Source organism: Pangasianodon hypophthalmus, chromosome 6 (assembly GCF_027358585.1).
Source record: "Pangasianodon hypophthalmus isolate fPanHyp1 chromosome 6, fPanHyp1.pri, whole genome shotgun sequence".
NCBI lineage: Eukaryota > Metazoa > Chordata > Actinopteri > Siluriformes > Pangasiidae > Pangasianodon > Pangasianodon hypophthalmus.
The window spans coordinates 4,253,401-4,273,392 of NC_069715.1; the positions used below are offsets into that span (position 1 = coordinate 4,253,401).

The window sequence follows — 19,992 nt, forward strand, 5'->3', positions numbered from 1 at the left end:
GTTAATATTTTTCTAACGGTAAGCACAACCCCTCATAGTGATTCCAGGACCATCCAGTGGTGGACTAGATGTTCTGCCTGGCTCTAAGAATGGATGATGAAATTGTCCAGGTAGGCTGCAGCTTATTGGTATGGCCAGAAAACAAAGTGCATCAAACACTGCAAAGTCCCCCACAGCCTGCCACTGATTCAGGAACATGATAGAACAATATCCTTGTATGGTCTCTCAAGTTCCATTAATTATTGTCACTGGAAGGACATTAGTGAATATGTTATTTGCATCCTAAACAAATACAGATAGAGAGGGAGTATATTTTTTGTGTTTCTTTGTTTTTAAAAACCTTACTAGCTTCATCAAGATCCCTCAGGACAAAACGAAAAAGGTCACGCAAGCATGAAGTTTTTACTTAAATGTGCAGTTTTAAAGAACAGCTGTTACATTATGTTACATGCAAAGGTTCTAACCACAGTTTTAGCAATTTAACTAAAAGTTGGGCTTATCATCGGATCTACAGTTTGCCTGACTTGGGTGCCTTGGAAACTTCCACTTGGGTATGTCAGTTGTGCTCCTGTTCATGTATGTGCTAAGCCTCCCTCATGTGTCCTTTTACTATTGGTCCAATTTTCTTCTAATTTTTTTCTGGATGTGATGTATATACTTAATAATTCTCTCAGTTTGTCTCAAACCAATTGAATATATACATGTAAAGTGGAAATACTTTGCAGAGTAGTCCGCAGTTCCACAGCTTCCTTGATCAACAGAAAAGTCAGAGTCAGAATCACTGGCAGCTCCTCGAGCTGTAATTGGTTAATTAATTTATTAGCTGATGTACTGATTAATTCACTAGAAACATTTTAATTAGCCAATCAAGTCATTAATTAATTCACTATTTTATTATTGAGATATTCTAATTAAAGTGTATCAGTAAAAACTTTAAATTATTCATTCAAATTCAAATTATTCATAAAACTAATAGGAAAGGTATATAGTTAAAGAATGTAAATCTAGACCCACTGACAAGACTTGTGAGGCACTGATATAATTCGGAATCCCTGACATAGATTGCAATATGTCAGAATACATATTTTGCTTTCTATTTTGTTATTCCCTGGTAGCATTTATCACTGTGCCATTAAAAATGAGACTTGGAGTACAGATCAGGTGTGTTTATTTAGCCATGAGAAACATTTAAGTCATTTGATCTTTCCCATTACTTGCTTTTTAGTGTTCATTTCAGGCCTTAGTAAAATTACATAGCATTTTGGTACAAAAATACAGAATAGTAAACTATAACTTGATGCTAAAATGGCAAATATTTCCACTGCTACAGTGAATTTTCCAGGAGAGCTGACATAAGCTGGGATAAAAGTGATCCAAACCGCACAGAATATAAGCATGCTGAACGTGATGAATTTTGCCTCATTGAAATGATCAGGCAGTTTTCGAGCCACAAAAGCCAACACGAAACATAAACCGGCAAGAAAACCTATATAACCCAAAGCAGCCCAGAAACCTACAGCTGAACCCAAATTGCACTCTAACAAGATTTTTTCTTGGTAATAATTCATATTCATATAAGGGAAAGGAGGTGATATTGTTAACCAAAGTGCACAAATTAGAACCTGTATGATGGTGAAGGCAAGAACACTGAGTCTCTGCTGTAGAGGCCCAAACCATTTCATAACATTGCTGCCTGGACGTGTAGCCCTGAAGGCCATTAAAACCACTATTGTTTTCCCCAAAACACAGGAGATACAGAGGACAAAGGTAATTCCAAATACTGTGTGGCGCAACATACAAGACCACTCAGATGGCTGACCAATGAAGGTAAGCGAAGAAAGGAAACAGAGAGTCAGTGAGAAGAGGAGCAGAAAGCTTAGCCCAGAGTTGTTGGCCCTAACAACAGGAGTATTTTTATTGTAGTAGAAAATAAGTATAGTTAGAATAGTAAACAACACCCCAACCAAACAAAAAAATGCAAGCAATATTCCCATTATATCCTTGTATGATAGGAATTCAACTTCTTTTGGAACACAGGCATCTCCTCTTGTGTTTGACCAATATTGCACTGGGCATTTCAAGCAGTTAAGGGAATCTAAATGGAAAATATGAAAGCATTTAGAGACATTTAGTTTTATGTCATCGTTATAATTATCAGACTTTACCATTTGTATTCTCTTGGCTGTGCTATCATGTGTTAAAATGGTGGTTTTGAATGATTACTGTATTTTTTTCCCGGGTACTTTAGTACCTGTTGTGTTGCTAATTTCTCCTGGTGCACACTGTATACAGTCAAAGCAACAGGCAGGCATTCCTTTCTGAACAGCTTTTCTGGTACCTGGGGGGCAACTCTCACTGCAGACAGACAATGGTACCTTCATAATAAAGGTAAAAACAAATAAGCTTTAACTTTGCTAGACAGCTGCTTGCAGGAGAATCAGCATTCTAAAAAAAAAGTTTACTTGTGTGACAGGAAATACCATTCTGCTTCCTCCTTTCCAGACAATTTGAGCGCCATTCAAAGTAAGCTGTTGCTCTTTAGGCAAAGATGCATCATAGTAGCCTACAGTTACTACTTTTGTGGTGCCTTTAGAGAACTGTTGCAGATTGATTAACTCATATTTTGCTGGTGAATCTCCATTCTTGCTGAAAAATACATTTTCTCTGTGACGTGTAGTGAAATTTACATTCTGCAAGGAATATAGAACCTTGAAGACACACGTTGTGTCAAAACATTACTGTCAAATTTATACATTACCATTAGACTGTTCTATTAATTTTATTTTCTACTTATGTTTGAAATGGACTTTTGTAATCGGCCTCACCTCCCAAGGCTGTATTTGGAAATGATCTGTACATTTTGAATTAGAAAATGTATGTTTGCTCTGCTTACATGAAAGTAAATTGTGTAGTGCATGTCCCACTGCATATACAGCCTTATAGACATTATTAGTGAATCTCAGATCTGATACATCAGTAAAAGAGGTTTTTACATCTTTTAAATGCTCAGAGCCATTACAGCTCCTCCAGCCTTCCCTGGGACTCAGTGAGCAGTTAAACACACTTTCCCAAAAGTCTTTAAGAAACATGCTGTTTGGGAATTGTGAGGGATTCACTTTCTCTAAAAAAGGACCCAATTCAGGAATGGTAACTCTGGGCACAGTGAAACCAATGGACCCGATTAAAGACATATGTCCTATACTTTCTGTGAGGGAGTTGTCTGTGATCCAGGCATCACTGCCAATCCATTGCAGTCCTGTAATACTCTGCTTATGTAACTCCTTCACCAAAATCTTTATCTCTCTGTGAGACATGAATGCCATTATTACTTTCGATGTGGACTGTTTGATAATGTCCACTATTTGGAGTATTTTGTGGTGTGGACTAGTGATCTCAAAAGCTGCAGAATACTCGATACACACACCTTCTTCATGGGCTGCCAATATAAACATGGCAATGCCATTCAGACCATAGTCATTTCTGTTGCTTATGGCTCCTACCCAGGTCCAGCCAAAGTGCTTGACCAACTGAGCCAGTGCTCTGCTCTGGTAATAATCACTGGGAATTGTTCTGAAGAAGGAGGGGAAATGTTTTCTGTTGCTTAGGCAGGCACAGGTCGCAAAGTGACTGATCTGTTGTAACAGAAAACTGCATGATATATGTCTTCAAAAGAAAATAGAACTATACTATACTGTGTCCTTAATTAATTAACATTTTGCCATAAATAAATGATATTTAAAAGAAATAAAAGTGTACTATTATTATTATTATTATTATTATTATTATTATTATTATTATTATTATTATCTTACCACAGGTATATGGAACTGTCCAACTGTCCTTGCAATGGCTATTGTTGGTGTTGACCCAGAATGTCCGATAATGGCTTGGGCTGTTTGGGATTTGCACGTTTCATTTATTGTTGAGCTTAAATTAGGACTCACCAAAGCCAATGCAGATCTAAGTATATCCATAGATCCACAGTTATCATATATTCTGTATCCCAGAGATACTCCAGGCAAAATGTTGGGATTTTTGTTTATTTCTTCCACAGCAAATATCATTGTCTGTGCAAACTGGAATTCTCTGAAATTAAAACTTAAAGCAATTTGTTAATTAGGAATTGTAATCATTATTTCAGTCAAAAAATAAGCATGCAACTAACAAATTAATATTTTTCATCTCCATTGTATTATTAAAAGGTGAAACGGAAAGTTCTGGTATAACCATATACATACTCCCTGCATGGGCGTACTTCTGGCATGCTCCTAAAAATGTCTATGTAGCCATCTTGTCCAGTGCGAAATGAGAAAATACCTCCGATGATGAGATCTCCATCTACATGAAGTTCAGGCTGCTCCACATGACTGTGTAGCCTGCAGACAGGCTCTTGTGCCTGAGAAAGCAAAACCATCAAGAGTAGCTGAAAGAGAAGCATGGCAGCTCAGGTAATAGTTTCTTCAACCTACAGACCCAAGAATTTATGCACAATGAGACAAACAGAAAGTACTTTAAATATTATGCTAGCCCACGTGTTATTACTCCCTCAAGAGACTAAGAATAAGTATGAAGTTGCTAATAAAAATTTATCAGTCATGTAATCCAAATCTACTTCATTTACTGCCACTCTTAATCACATTTAAAATTATATTTTTTAATGTGTCAATTACTTGTTTTATGCAAATTTTGTTGTAGATGTTTATTTTCTGACTTCTGCAGAATTTAGTCATGCAAAAATATTTTTGATTTCCAAATATTACTTTTTCAGTAAAAAAGTAAAATGATATATGATATTTATTTTATATATATATATATATGTGTGTGTGTGTGTGTGTGTGTGTATATACATACATATACAGTATATTTTATAATAAATAATTATTAATCTCTCTCTCACTGTCATCCACAAGATGGCAAAAACACTCCATGAATTACTCTACTACCACATTTTATGGACAAACTAGTCTTAAATATGTGTATCAGTTAGGTACACCGATCAGCCATAACTTTAAAACCACTGACAGGTGAAGTGAATAACACTGATTATCTCATTACAATGGCACCTGTCAAGGGGTGGGATATATTAGGCAGCAAGTGAACTGTCAATTCTCAAAGTTGATGTGTTGAAAGCAGGAAAAATGGATAACAATTTGATCGACTTTGACAAGGACCAACTTGTGATGGTTAGACTACTGGGTCAGAGCATCTCCAAAATGACAGGTCTTGTGGGGTGTTCCCAGTATGCAGTGCTTAGTATCTACAAAAAGTGGTCCAAGGAAGGATAACCAGTGAACCGGTGACAGGGTCATGGGCACATAAGGCTACAAATAAGGCATAAGGCTAGCCTGCCAGATCCGTTACCACAGAGAAGCTACTGCAGCACAAATTGTATGGGGCTGTGTAGCTGCAAACCTATCAGAGTGCCCATCCCTGTCCACTGCTGACAGTGCCTACAATGGGCATGTGGGCATCAGAACTGGACCATGTAGCAATGGAAGAAGTCAGGTCATGTCAAGTCAAGTGGCTTTTATTATCATTTCAACCATAGACAGTTAGTTAGTACATAGTGAAACAAAACAGTGTTTCTCCAGGACCACGGTGCTACATAAAACAAACACAAAACTATGCAAAACAATGCAAACATGTGCAAACAAGACAGTACAAAACAACCAACCAAGACAATGTAAGACAAAGTAAGTTACAGTGCAGTGCCTACTAGTACACGGTATTAGTATAAAGTGAATCAGATGATACTAGTGCAAAAGAATAACAATATAAGTTGCTATAAATGTAAACATAAGGAGTAGCAGCTGGGCAGTGAATATAAAGATTATATACAGTATATAATAAATATTTTTAGCAGCAGAAATAGAATATGGAGATGTGCAAAAATTGCAAGGAGGATGGAGTGATGTTCAGTTGTGTGTGTGTGTGTGTTTTCAGTCCAGGCACTGAGTGTTGAGGAGTCTGATGGCTTGGGGGAAGAAACTGTTGCACAGTCTGGCCGTGAGGGTCCGAATGCTTTGGTACCGTTTGGTAAGAGTTTGTGTGAGGGGTGCGTGGGGTCATCCACAATGCTGGTGGCTTTGCGGATACAGCATGTGGTGTAAATGTCTGTGATGGAGGGAAGAGAGACCCTGATGATCGTCTCAGCTGTCCTCACTATCCACTGCAGGAGGAGGTGCCGATGTTCAGCGGAGAGTGGTCATTCTGAAGTCAACAACCATCTCTTTAGTTTTGTCCACGTTCAGAGACAGGTTGTTGGCTCTGCATCAGTCCGGTAGCCGCTACACCTCCTCTCTGTATGCTGACTCATTGTTCTTGCTGATGAGACCCACCATGGTCGTGTCATCAGCAAACTTGATGATGTGATTCGAGCTGTGCATTGCTACACAGTCGGTAGTCAGCAGGGTGAACAGCAGTGGACTGAGCACACAGCCCTGGGGGGCCCCAGAGCTCAGTGTGGTGGTGTTGGAGATGCTGTTCCCGATCCTGACTGACTGAGGTCTCCAAGTCAGGAAGTCCAGGATCTAGTTTCAGAGGGAGGTGTTCAGACCCAGCAGGTTCAGCTTTCCAATCAGGTGCTGAGGAATGATTGTGTTGAATGCTGAACTGAAGTCTATGAAAAGCATTCAGACATATGTGTCATTTTGTCCAGGTGGGTGAAGGCCAGATGGAGGGAGGTGGTGATGGCGTCATCCGTTGAGCGGTTGGGAAGGTATGAGAATTGCAGGGGATCCAGTGAGGGGGCAGCAGGGTCTTGATGTACCTCACGACGAGCCTCTCGAAGCACTTCATGATGAAGGTTGTGAGTGTAACGGGACGGTAGTCGTCAGGACACTGGAGACTTCTTTGGCACAGGGACGATGGTGGTGGCCTTGAAGCACATTGGAACGACGGTGATGCTCAGGGAGGTGTTGAAGATGTCCGTGAAAACATCCACCAGCTGGTCTGCACATTCTCTGAGCACTCTGCCAAGAATATTGTCTGGTCCAGCAGCCTTCCACGGGTTAACTCTGTATCTTCCACACATCAGCTGTGGTTAGACACAGCGCCTGGTCATCGCCATCGCGTCATTCTGCACCTCGAACCGAGCGTAGAAGTTGTTCAGCGCATCTGGAAGGGAGGCATTACTGGCACAGGCAGGTGATGTTGTCCTGTAGTTGGCGATGGCCTGGATGCCCTGCCACATGCGCCATGTGTCTCCGCTGTGCGCGCTTTGCCTCTCTGATGGCCCGGGACAGTTTAGCACTCGCTGTTCTTAGGGCCACCTTGTTGCCTGCTGTGAAGGCAGAGTCTTGGGTCCTCAGCAGAGCACGCACCTCTGCCATCATCCACAGCTTCTGGTTGGAGCATGTGGTGTTCATCTTGGAGGAGTGATGTCATCAATGCACTTGCTGATATAGCTAGTCACTGATGTTGAATAGTCGTCCAAGTTGATTGGAGAAGTTGAAATTGCCGTCAGTTGCTGCTTCCCTGAACATGTGCCAGTCAGTGTGCTCAAAACAGTCCTGAAGAACAGAGATGGTTCCTGCTGGCCAGGTTTTCACCTGCTTTAGAGATGGTTTGGAGTGTCTGATGAGCGGTCTGTATGCGAAGTGACTTGTGGCCAAGTATGGTGACCCATACTCGGAATTTGTGCTCTGCATTTAACACACACACACACACACACACACACACACACACACACACACACACAGCAGTGGGCAGCCTTTTTTGCTGCGGGGGCAGTTGGGGGTTCACTGCTCAAGGGTCTCACCTCAGTCGTGGTATTGATGGTGGGAGAGAGTGCTGGTCATTCACTCCCCCCACCTACAATCCCTGCCGGACCCAAGACTCAAACCCACAACCTTCAGGTTGCAAGTCCGACTCTCTATCCATTAGGCCACGACTGCCCCCATGCTGTATGCTGTATGCTGTATGCTGTATGCTGTCCGCTGTCCGCTGTCTGCTGTATGCTGGGATTAGCATAACAGAGATGCGGTCTGAGTAGCCAAGGTGGGGGCGGGGCTCCACCCGGTACGCACGATTGTGTAAATCAAGATCCAGCGCCTTCTTCCCTCTTGTTCCAAAGTACACATACTGATGGAATTTAGGGAGCACTGACTCAAGATTTGCATGGTTGAAATCTCCAGCAACAATAAACAGGCCATCTGGGTGTGAGCTCTGCAGCTCGCTAATAGCCCCATACAGTTCACAGAGCTCCTCATTAGCATTAGCACTGAGGAGAACATATATGAGCAGTAACTACAATGAGCAGTAACTACAAACTAGCACCTAGTTCTTGCACCATTCCATGTTGATGTAAACACACAAGCCACAGCCGCGAGCCTTACCGCACAGATCTGCATTTCTGTCAGCACGAACCCAAGCTAGCCCGTCTAACTGAATGGCTGTGTATGGAACTCTGTTGCTGAGCCACTTCGCCATGAAAACAAAGATGCAGCAGTCTCTAAATTTGGATTAAGAACAAAAATAGCACCATTTTGGATCCGAAGCAGCCGAGGCGTGCTACCGCCACGCCACCATCTTGGATAAGATAAGATTGCCTGGGCTGATGAATCATGTTTTCTTTTACATCACGTGGATGGCTGGGTGCTTGTGCGTCGCTTACCTAGGGAAGAAATGACACCAGGATGCACTATGGGAATAAGACAAGCTGGCAGAGGCAGTGGGATCCTTTGGGCAATGTTCTGTTGGAAAACCTTGGGTCATGACATTCATCTGGATGTTACTTTGACATGTACCACCTATCTAAACATTGTTGCAGTCCAAGTACACCCCTTCGTGGCAATAGTATTCCCTAATGGCAGTGGCCTCCTTCAATGCACCCTGCCATACTGCAAAAATTGTTCAGGAATGGTTTCAGGAATATGTCAAAGAGTTCAAAGTGTTGACTTCAGGGTGTTGGCCTCCAAATTCCTCAGATCTCAATCCGATCAAGCATCTGTAAGATGTGCTGGACAAAAAAGGAGGCCTCCATGGAGGCCCCACCTCGCAACTTACAGGACTTAAAGTATCTGCTGCTAATGTCTTGGTCCTAGATAGCACAGAACAGCTTCAGAGGTCTTGTTGAGTCCATGCTTTGATGGGTCAGAGCTATTTGGGTGGCACAAGGCGGACTTACGCAATATTAGGCAGGTGGTTTTAACGTTATGGCTGATTATTGTAAGGTTATATAGACCACATTTTTAACTGTATTAAAGTATATTATAATATTTTCAAAATACTATACTGTATGTATAATAAAGGTGTTAACTGATACTCATGCAATATATCTAACTAACTATCTATCTAACTGAACAATATTACTATGATATTGAAGCTATGCTAACCTCTTTCAAACATATGAATGAATACATCTGTGGTGTAGTAATACTTCAGAAAACAAAGAAGCACCATAATTTATTCTACTACATGAAGTTGTAATATAACTTGTAACATTATTATAACATTATTATGTTGTAACATTATTATAATGGACATAATACCTGCAATTCTGGCCAGAACAGTGCGTAGCCTCTCATTGTTCAGAGCCTCTGACTCACCCAGAATGATTACATTGTCCATGTGACACTCTGCTCCAGGCAGTCTGTAAATGACTATTGAGATATGCCTCTGGGAATATTCTGGAGTTGATGCATTGCCAAGGGCAGACTGTACCATCCAACTGAGGTTATAAATGTAGTGAGCTTTACAGGTTGTTTGAACAGTAGTATCTGTCAAGACACTATGTTTACAAACAGTTTACTGAACAATTGACCTCTGGCTAACAGTGCGTTAAACCAAGGGAACAATATATTTCTCTTTGAGCACTGCTGCATTAAGTCTTGTGACACACAGTGGGGAGGAACATTGACAGTGTTTCCGAGTCTTGAATCTCACAGAGGTCGGCCACCCATTCATCTTCACACAGCAGCTTAAGGACTTCTGTCAGAAGTGAATGCTGGCTAATGGACGCGAACTTTCAAAAAATACTCTGTCTTCAGTATTTACAATAATTAATTATTTCTGAAAATCATTAGTTTCATGCTTATATATTATATCAATAAAATTTTAAGTAGGGATCAACATGTAAAAAAAAACCTGTATAAAAATATTATTAAAAGTCCCTACTCTTCTCTCTCTATACTACATCTGCCATGCTTTTCTTCAGAATGATGAAACTTTTCCATGTGGCTCTCATTAGGGGAAAGTTTTTCTCTGATAGGTTGGCCAGTAGTATCTAATAACCAACCAGTGGACAGTGCCTTAATTTAGACGTTTTAAAGAAAAAAATCTTTGAATTATGGTCTGTCCATTACAATGGACGCAGGGTCTGAAGGGTGTAAAGTAATAGGCTACACAAAGCCTTGAGTCCTCTTTTAGGATTAGTGATGCTCATATATGAAAGTCACACCTCCTTTGACTGTGGCCATCTATCATAACTTTTCCTGTGAGAATTTGCCTTACAAGTGTGTATATATGCAGCAAATCCTTTTTGCTTACTGTGTAACTAACTGAAATAAACCATATTGAGTATGCTCTTAAGAATTCTATTGCTGTATAGATAAATGGAGCCAGTCTTTCCTCTATTGCAAGTGGTAATGGCCATTCTTAATTTTTCAAGAGCTAATGCAACTATTTGTCACCTACAAGGACGACCAGTATATCCACAGCTGTGGAATGATGGTGATATCATAGTTGGAGGTATTTTCCCTTTACACAGTCATTGGGAGTTCACAGATCTGTCCTATTCGGTCGTTCCTCCTCCACTGAAGTGCATAAGGTAAGCAGGATGATAAAAGTAGTATTTAAGAAATTAGACAAACATGTATTGCATTAGAGTTTCATGACCCCAAAATAACAACTCAGTGACTGAACTCATTAAGATGAATTTATATTAAACCACTATCATTGTATTTTTTTCCTAATTTTTGACCAGTCTTGATTTCACAGCCTTGGAGTCTTCACTGACCCTGATCTTTGCAGTAGAGGAGATCAACAACAGTTCATCGTTACTGCCTGGAATCACATTGGGATACAAGGTATATGACACATGTAGTTCTACATTAATGGGGGTTAAAATGGCTATGGCACTTGTGAATGGACATGAGAACTCAATCTCGGATGAGCCCTGTACAAAGCCAGCACAGGCGCAAGCCATAATAGGCGAGGCATACTCATCAGTGTCTATGGCTGTAGCAAAGAGTATAGGACCTTTCAGTGTTCCACTAGTAAGAAATTATTTATTAACAATTAATTTTATTAGGACATTTAACTAATAAAAATAAAATATTTTACTCACATTTAATTTAATGCACCATTTCAGATCAGTTGCTTTTCCACCTGTGAGTGTCTCAGTGACAAGAGGAAATACCCCTCATTTCTGCGCACTATCCCTAGTGACTGTCCCGGGCCATCAGAGAGGCGAAGCGCGCACACGCCCAGAGAATCCACGACCACTTCAAGACCAGCAGAGATACCCGGCGCATGTGGCAGGGCATCCAGAACATCACCAACTACAGGTCATCACCATCTGCCTGTGACAGTGATGCCTCCCTCCCAGATGCGCTGAACGACTTCTACGCTCGGTTCGAGGCATAGAACGGCGTGATGGCGAGGAAGACCACCTCTTCTCCCAATGACCAGGTGCTGTGTCTAACCACGGCTGACGTGAGGAAGACTCTACACAGAGTCAACCCACGGAAGGCTGGTGGACCAGACAACATCCGTGGCAGGGTGCTCAGGGGATGTGCAGACCAGTTGGCAGATGTTTTCACGGACATCTTCAACACCTCTCTGTGCAGCACCGTTGTTCCGACCTGCTTCAAGGCCACCACCATCATCCCCGTGCCAAAGAAGTCTTCAGTGTCCTGCCTCAATGACTACCGTCCCGTTGCACTTACACCCATCATCATGAAGTGCTTCGAGAAGCTCGTCATGAGGCACGTCAAGACCCTGCTGCCTCCCTCACTGGACCCCTTGCAATTCGCTTACCGCCCCAACCGCTCAACAGATGATGCCATCGCCACCACCCTCCATCTGGCCCTCACCCACCTGGACAATAAAGACACTTATGTTAGAATGCTGTTCATAGACTTCAGTTCAGCATTCAACACAATCATTCCTCAGCACTTGATCGGAAAGCTGAACCTGCTGGGCCTGAACACCTCCCTCTGCAACTGGATCCTGGACTTCCTGACTGGGAGACCTCAGTCAGTCCGGATCGGGAACAGCATCTCCAACACCACCACACTGAGCACTGGGGCCCCACAGGGCTGTGTGCTCAGTCCATTGCTGTTCACTCTGCTGACTCACGACTGTGTAGCAATGCACAGCTCGAATCGCATCATCAAGTTCGCCGATGACACGACCGTGGTGGGTCTCATCAGCAAGAACGACGAGTCAGCATACAGAGAGGAGGTGCAGCGGCTAACGGACTGGTGCAAAGCCAACAACCTGTCTCTGAATGTGGACAAAACTAAAGAGATGGTTGTTGACTTCAGAAGAGCACAGAGAGACCACTCTCCGCTGAACATCGATGGCTCCTCCGTGGAGATTGTCAAGAGCACGAAGTTTCTTGGTGTTCACCTGGCGGAGAACCTCACCTGGTCGCTCAACACCAGCTCCATAACAAAGAAAGCCCAGCAGCGCCTGTACTTTCTGCGAAGGCTGAGGAAAGAACATCTTCCACCCTCCATCCTCACCACGTTCTACAGAGGGACTATCGAGAGCATCCTGAGCAGCTGCATCACTGCCTGGTTTGGGAATTGCACCGTTTCGGATCGCAAGACCCTGCAGCGGATAGTGAAGACAGCTGAGAAGATCATCGGGATCTCTCTTCCCTCCATCACAGACATTTACACCTCTCGCTGCATCCGCAAAGCCACCAGCATTGTGGATGATCCCACACACCCCTCACACACACTCTTCACCCTCCTGCCATCTGGAAAACGGTACCGAAGCATTCGGGCCCTCACAACCAGACTGTGCAACAGTTTCTTCCCTCATGCCATCAGACTCCTAAATACTTAGAACTGGACTGAAGGAACACACACACACACACACATACATATACACACACACACACATATATACACACACAACTGAACTGGTCCAAAGGAACTCATGCATACATACATACATACATATATATACACACAGCAGAACATCCTTTATGCACATGCACTGCACATGTTTTGCACATGTTTTATTATTGCTGCCACTACTATGTTTACACTGTTTACACTACCTCAGCTGTAATATTTGCACTACTGTCACCTTATCACTTTCAACAGGACTGTGTACTGGTCGGCGTCGTAGTTATGTACTGTCTGTTCTGTCTTGTGCTGTCTGCACATGTTTGCACTTGTGCACTTTACGTTTAATTTATGTAATTTATGTAGTCCCCGTAGTTCTATGTTGTTCTGTGTTGTCTTATGTAGCACCTTGGTCCTGGAGAAACGTTGTTTCGTTTCACTGTGTACTTGTATATGGCTGAAATGACAATAAACTCCACTTGACTTGACTTGACTTGACTTGACTACTTCCAGAGTAGAGCCCTGGCAGAAATGGTCAATCACTTTGGCTGGACCTGGGTGGGAGCAATAAGAAGAGATGATGACTATGGTAACAGTGGGATGGCTGCATTTACTGAAGTTGCAGAGAAATTGGGCATATGCTTAGAATATTCCCTTCCATTTTCTAAAACCTACTCAGAAGAAAGAGTGCTGAGAATTGTTGAGCAGGTCAAAAATGCCACATCTCGAGTGATTGTGGGATTTCTTGGCACTCGGGAGCTAGAGATCTTGCTCCATGTTTTTTTTGAGCACGACATCACTGGATTCCAGTGGGTAGGAACTGAGGGTTGGATCTCAGATTCAGAATTGGCCACACTAGATAAGAACAATATACTACAAGGAGCCATTGGGCTAGCCATTCCCAAAACAAAGGTTACAGGTCTAAAAAACTTCTTTCTAGATATAAGACCACTGAAATCTGAAGGCAGTGTCATTTTTAAAGAATTCTGGGAGGCTCTCTTTAAGTGTAAATATACCTTGCAGAATAATTCAGAGGACCTATCAGTGTGCACAGGAGAAGAGAAATTGTCTGAGGTGGAAAATATCTTCAGTGACATTTCCTTAATGCCCATTTTCAGTAATGTATATAAAGGAGTATATGCCATTGCCCATACCCTACACAACCTTCTTGGGTGTAAACAAACATGTCCTACAAAGAATCAGCCCGATCCTCTCACGGTGAGTGAGCAGTCTTTGAAATACCTGTTTTTGAACTTATGGCTCAGACATATACATTTAGCAGTAAGCAGGCAAAATATTGTACCGTTATGGATAAAGAGCATGATTTAAACAACCTAACTTTAATTAAAATATAGACACTGCTGTGTCTTAACAGTTTCTACAACACCTTAAAAGGGTGCATTTTAAAAGCAAAGAAGGTGAGGTAGTTTATTTTGATGAAAATGGTGACCCTCCTGCAAAATCTGAAATAATAAACTGGCAAGTAAATACAGAATATCAACATGAATTTGTGACTGTTGGACTTTATGACTCCTCTGTCTCCTTTAATGAGCGTCTAATGATAAATATGACATATATTGTATGGGCACAGAATGACACTCAGGTGAGTAAAAGGAAGAACACTGTTCATTGGTTACAATTAAATCAGTCCTCTAATGAAATGAGTACTTGCAATGCGTATTTGAAAGTTTGAAGTTAAATATATCATTATCTTAAGGTTATTAAATGTTTTTTATCATAGGTGCCAAAATCTGTCTGCAGTGACAGTTGTCCTCCTGGCACAAGGAAGGCTGTACAAAAAGGAAAGCCTATCTGTTGCTTTGACTGCATACCATGTGCTGAAGGAGAGATCAGTAACATGACAGGTACAAAAACCCCAAAGTGGAAAAAAATATGAAGTAGAGTTTTATTGCTGCTGTCACTAGACATTTTAAGATGTTTAAGTTTAGATCTAATTTTATGTTAAGATTTAATTCCTTATTATAAGAACTGCTGTAGCAGTAACAGTAATATATTGCTTTCTGCTGCTATTTGTTTTCTTTCTTACTCTACAGATTCTATTAAATGTGAACAATGCCGGCAAGATTACTGGTCAAATCCGCAGAGAGATGAATGTGTAAAGAAAGAAATTGAATATCTCTCATATGAGGAAACTATGGGAATTTTGCTAACAGCTGCTTCTATCATTGGTGCATTGATGACAATGGTAATAACAATAATATTATTTAAATACAGAAATACCCCAATTGTGAAAGCCAACAACTCTGAACTGAGCTTCCTGCTGCTCTTCTCGCTGGCTTTGTGTTTTCTTTGTTCACTTACATTCATTGGTCAGCCTTCTGATTGGAACTGTATGCTACGCCACACAGCATCACCTTTGTCCTCTGCATCTCCTGTGTTCTGGGAAAAACAGTAGAGGTGTTAATGGCCTTCAGGGCTACACTTCCAGGCAGTAATGTCATGAAATGGTTTGGGCCTCCACAGCAAAGACTCAGTGTTCTTGCGTTCACTCTCATACAGGTGCTCATTTGTGTGCTTTGGTTGACAATATCCCCTCCTTTCCCCTTCAAAAATCTAAAGCGCTCTAAGGAAAAGATCATTCTAGAATGCCATTTGGGATCAGCTATAGGTTTCTGGGCTGTGCTAGGTTATATAGGACTTTTAGCACTGTTATGTTTTATTTTGGCTTTTCTGGCTCGGAAGTTGCCTGACAACTTTAATGAAGCAAAATTCATCACATTCAGTATGCTCATATTCTGTGCAGTTTGGGTAACCTTTATTCCTGCTTATGTCAGCTCTCCTGGAAAGTTCACTGTAGAAATATGTGAAAATGTGAACCAGCTCCCTAGGCATGCTAAAACACACAGGCAGATAATTCTAAATGGAATAAAGGGAGGCCATTGATAGCTGAAGGTCTTAAAATAAGTTAAACAACACTTAATATCTTGTTGCACATTCCTTTCTTACAATAATTGCATCAAGCCGGTGACCCACTGACATCACCAAACTCTTTAAGTCTTCTTTTTTGACGTTTTTACAGGCTTGTACAATAGCTTCTTTTAGTTGTTGTTTATTTTGGGGTTTTCTCCCTTCAGTCTCCTCTTCAAGAGTTGAAATGAATAATCAGTTTAGACTGGTGTCTGGCCAGTCTAAAATCTTCCACTTTTTTCCCCTGAGGAAGTCCTTTTTTGTGTTGGCAGTGTGTTTTGTGTCATTGTCTTGTTTTGTGTCATTGTCATTATGAAGTTCTTCCTGTTAGTATCCCGCAGTATCCCTGGCAGGAGGTAATTTGGGCCGGGGAATAAAATGGGCCGCCTTCGAGAACTGGTCCACCACAGTCAAAACAACCGTGTTACCCTGGGACGGAAGTAGGGTGGAAACGAAATCTAGCGCTATGTGGGACCAGGGTCTCGAAGGGACGGACAACGGTTGAAGGAGACCCTTCGGAGGAAGGGCCAAAACTAAATCCCGAATGTCACAAGCCATCAATGGCCACCAGAACCGTTGTTTGACCAAAGAAGTGGTTCGATTAATCCCCGGATGACAAGCGAGCTTAGAACAGTGGCCCCAGAGGACGACGTCTGACCTTAAACCCTCCGGCACAAATAACCGACCCGGTGGGTATGCGGATGGAGGCATTACCCCTTGTAAGGCCGTGCCGACCTTAGACTCAATCTCCCAAGTGATGGTGGAGACAACAAGTCTCACGGGTAAAATAAACTCGGGAGTGGTCTGCTGATCGGAACGATCGAAAACATGGGACAAGGCATCGGGCTTGATGTTTTTGGAGCCTGGACAGAAGATGGAAAAGACGAAACGACCAAAAAAAAGAGCCCATCGAGCCTGCCTGGAGTTGAGATGTTTAGCCGACCTGATGTATTCAAGGTTCTTATGATCAGTCCAGAAAATAAAAGGCACCCCCGAGCCCTCCAACCAATGACGCCACTCCTCCAGGGCTAACTTAATTGGCAACAACTCTCTATTACCAATGTCATAGTTCTGTTCGGCGAGGGACAAACAGTGAGAAAAAAACGCGCAAGGATGCATCTTACCGTCCGCGGAGGAATGTTGGGATAGAACCGCACCAACCCCCACCTCTGAAGCGTCGACCTCCACCACAAACTGACATGAAGGATCAGGGGCAATGAGAATGGGAGATGAAACAAAGCGGCTCTTGAGGTTGGTAAATGCAGCATTAAATGCACCACCTGAACACAGTCTTGGTGCAGGTCAAGGCGATCAGAGGGGCAGCTAGTTGGCTGAAGTTGCGAATAAAACGCCGGTAAAATTGGCGAATTGACTATGCATGAAAAATGCATTTCTCCGCTTCGACAAAAAGCCCATTCTCGAGCAGCCTCAAGAGCACTCGCCTGACGTGCTGAACATGTTCCTGGAGAGAGGAGGAAAAAATCAATATGTCCTCCAGGTAGACATATATGAACTGATCTACCATGTCTCTCAGCACATCATTGACAAGTGCTTTGGAAAACCACCAGTGAATTGTACAGGCCAAACAGCATAACCAGATATTCAAAGTGCCCCCTGGGGGTATTAAAGGCGGTTTTCCACTCATCCCCCTCCCTTATACGAACCAAATGGTAGGCGTTGTGCAGGTCCAGTTTGGTGAAGAAAGATGCCCCCCGCAACCGTTCGAAAGCTGAAGACATCAGCAGCAAGGGATAAGTATTCCTTACCGTGATGCTGTTCAACCCCCGATAATCAATACATGGCCGCAGAGATCCGTCCTTTTTCTCCACAAAAAAGAAACCAGCACCTGCAGGGGAAGAGGAATGACGGATGACCCCAGCTGCCAAAGAATCAGAAATATATTTTTCTATGGCCTCCCTCTCTGGAGCAGAGAGCGAGTAAATCTTGTCTTTAGGAGGAGACTTACCTTTCAATAAATCTATAGCACAGTCATAGGGATGGTGCGGAGGGAGAGAACCAGCCTGAGACTTACTGAACACTTCCTTCAGGTCCATGTACTCTTTGGGCACGTTAGACAGATCCACTGGCTCCTTCTGGAAAACAGAACTAGACACAGACGAACAAGCAGAGATAAGACAAACAGCATGACAATGTTCACTCCAAGATAAAACAGTATTGGAGCGCCAATCAATGTGAGGATTATGGAGTGTGAGCCAGGGGTGACCAAGGACAACTGGAGCGAGCAGAGAGTCAACGAGTAGGGAGCTTATTTCTTCAGAGTGATTCCCTGACATGATGAGAGTTAACAGACTGGTGGTGTGAGTGATAGTAGGGAGAGTTTGACCATTGAGAGCGCTGACAGAAATGGGCTGGTTAAGAGTAGACACTGGAAGGTGAAGTTGGTGAGCAAGCTGATAGTGCATAAAATTACCTTCAGCTCCAGCGTCCACGAGGGCTTGACAGGAATGAAGAGTGTTTACCCATTGCAGCTGAACCGGGAGGAGAGTGGTGGAAGAGGCTTTACCCACAGACATCCCACCCAACAGTAACCTCTGATCTACTGCCGGGCATTGGCTTTTAACGGACAGACAGCAAAATGTCCCACCACTCCACAGTACAAACATAATCTTCTCAACCGATGACGATCCTTCTCCTCCCGGGATAAACAAGCTCTACCCACCTGCATGGGCTCCGGATCGTGTACTGGGCTGACTACATCACTGGAGAAAGGAGCAAGGAGATCCGTCGAAACCGGAACACCTGTTGTTCTTGCTGCTGTAAGCGTGCGTCCACACGAATGGCAAGAGCAATAAGCCCATCCAGGGTCGTTGGGAGTTCAAGCATAAAGATCTCCTTTTGAATGCAGTCCGCCAGCCCATGCAGGAACATATCCCACCGCGCTTCCTCGTTCCAATTGCACTCAGCCACCAGGGTGAAGAATTCGATGGAATAATCAGAGACAGAGAGAACGCCTTGGCGTAGATTGGCCAGCATCCAAGCCGCTTCACGTTCCGTCACAGCACGGTCGAAAACTCTCTTCGTCTTCTCCGCGAGTGCTTGGAACGAGGAACAGCACGGATGTTGGTTCTCCCACACCGCTGTTCTCCACAAAGCTGCCTGTCCAGACAGCAGCGTCAACACCAGAGCCACCTTAGACTGCTCGGTAGGAAAAGTCTGGGGTTGGAGATAGAAAAACAACGAGCGTCTGGTTAAAAAGGCTCGACAGAGACAAGGCCCACCAGAGTAGGAGGCGGGAGGTGGTAGATGTGGCTCGTGTTGAGTTGTGAGCGGTGATTGAGGGGGTAACAGCTGTGGAGCTTGCACAGTGGGTGATGTCACAGGATCGGTCCTCAGATGTTGAAGCTGGGTAGTAAGCTCGGATACCTGCGCTACCATGGCTTGCACCGCACGACCTCTATCTGCTCCTCTTGTCTGTCTAAATGCGTAACACAGTTAGACAGGAATTCGCTGACATCAGAGGCATCAGAGGCATCAGACATCAGAGGAAGAACTAGATGGATTCAAGTGCGAATTCAGATGATACTTTATTCAGTGTAAACAAGACAAACCGAGTCACTGAAAGCGGATAGTCGTAGGTGCAGTGATGGCAGGCTTCCTCGGTAGCGCTAGGCTGCAATGGGGGAAAACCATAAATGTCCAACCGAGAGACAACGGGTGGTAAACAGTCCAATAATCCAGAAAGAGAAATGCAGTAATCCAGCAGAGAGCAGGAACCGGGAACAGAGCAAGCCACAGGCACTGCACAGAAAACAGACATGAAACAACGATCTGACAAAGACAAGAAAAACACTGAGGCTTAAATAGAGCAGTAAATGAGCCCCAGCTGAAACTAGTGAACTAATCAACGGTAGTACACAGAACAACCAGAAGAGGCCATTGAACCTATGAACTGTGACACTTCCCAATTAGAATGGATGCATTTCTCTGTAAATTGGCAAACAGAATGTTTCTGTAGACTTCTGAATTCATTCTACTGCCACCATCATGAGTTCCATCATCAATAAAGATTATTGACCCAGTT

The 19,992-nt window shown here is 43.0% G+C and overlaps 2 protein-coding genes across 2 annotated transcripts; one reads left to right on the forward strand and one right to left on the reverse strand.

Moving 5' to 3' along the window:
- Positions 1 to 1,193: 1,193 nt before the first annotated feature.
- Positions 1,194 to 4,091, reverse strand: LOC113534616 (extracellular calcium-sensing receptor-like). The gene is made up of 5 exons (XM_053235199.1): positions 3,813 to 4,091; positions 2,826 to 3,632; positions 2,481 to 2,690; positions 2,252 to 2,375; positions 1,194 to 2,095 (listed from the first exon to the last, which is right to left on the reverse strand). Exons 1-5 carry the CDS (start codon positions 4,062 to 4,064, stop codon positions 1,194 to 1,196), a joined length of 2,295 nt encoding a protein of 764 aa, XP_053091174.1. The 5' UTR covers positions 4,065 to 4,091.
- Positions 4,092 to 10,553: 6,462 nt separating this feature from the next.
- LOC113534738 (extracellular calcium-sensing receptor-like) lies at positions 10,554 to 15,926 on the forward strand. The gene is given in 8 exon segments (XM_034305342.1): positions 10,554 to 10,768; positions 10,925 to 11,216; positions 11,312 to 11,385; positions 13,523 to 14,240; positions 14,398 to 14,625; positions 14,764 to 14,887; positions 15,077 to 15,388; positions 15,391 to 15,926. Coding segments are annotated over 8 exon segments (2,499 nt in total).
- The last annotated feature ends 4,066 nt before the right edge of the window (positions 15,927 to 19,992 follow it).

Coding starts and splice junctions, on each gene's coding strand:
- LOC113534616 (XM_053235199.1), bottom strand. CDS start 4,064: ATGATATTTGCTGTGGAAGAAATAAACAAAAATCCCAACATTTTGCCT. Junction 3,633..3,812: donor GACAGTTCCATATACCTGTG/GTAAGATAATAA, acceptor CTGTTACAACAG/ATCAGTCACTTTGCGACCTG. Junction 2,376..2,480: donor GGAAAGGAGGAAGCAGAATG/GTATTTCCTGTC, acceptor TTTATTATGAAG/GTACCATTGTCTGTCTGCAG.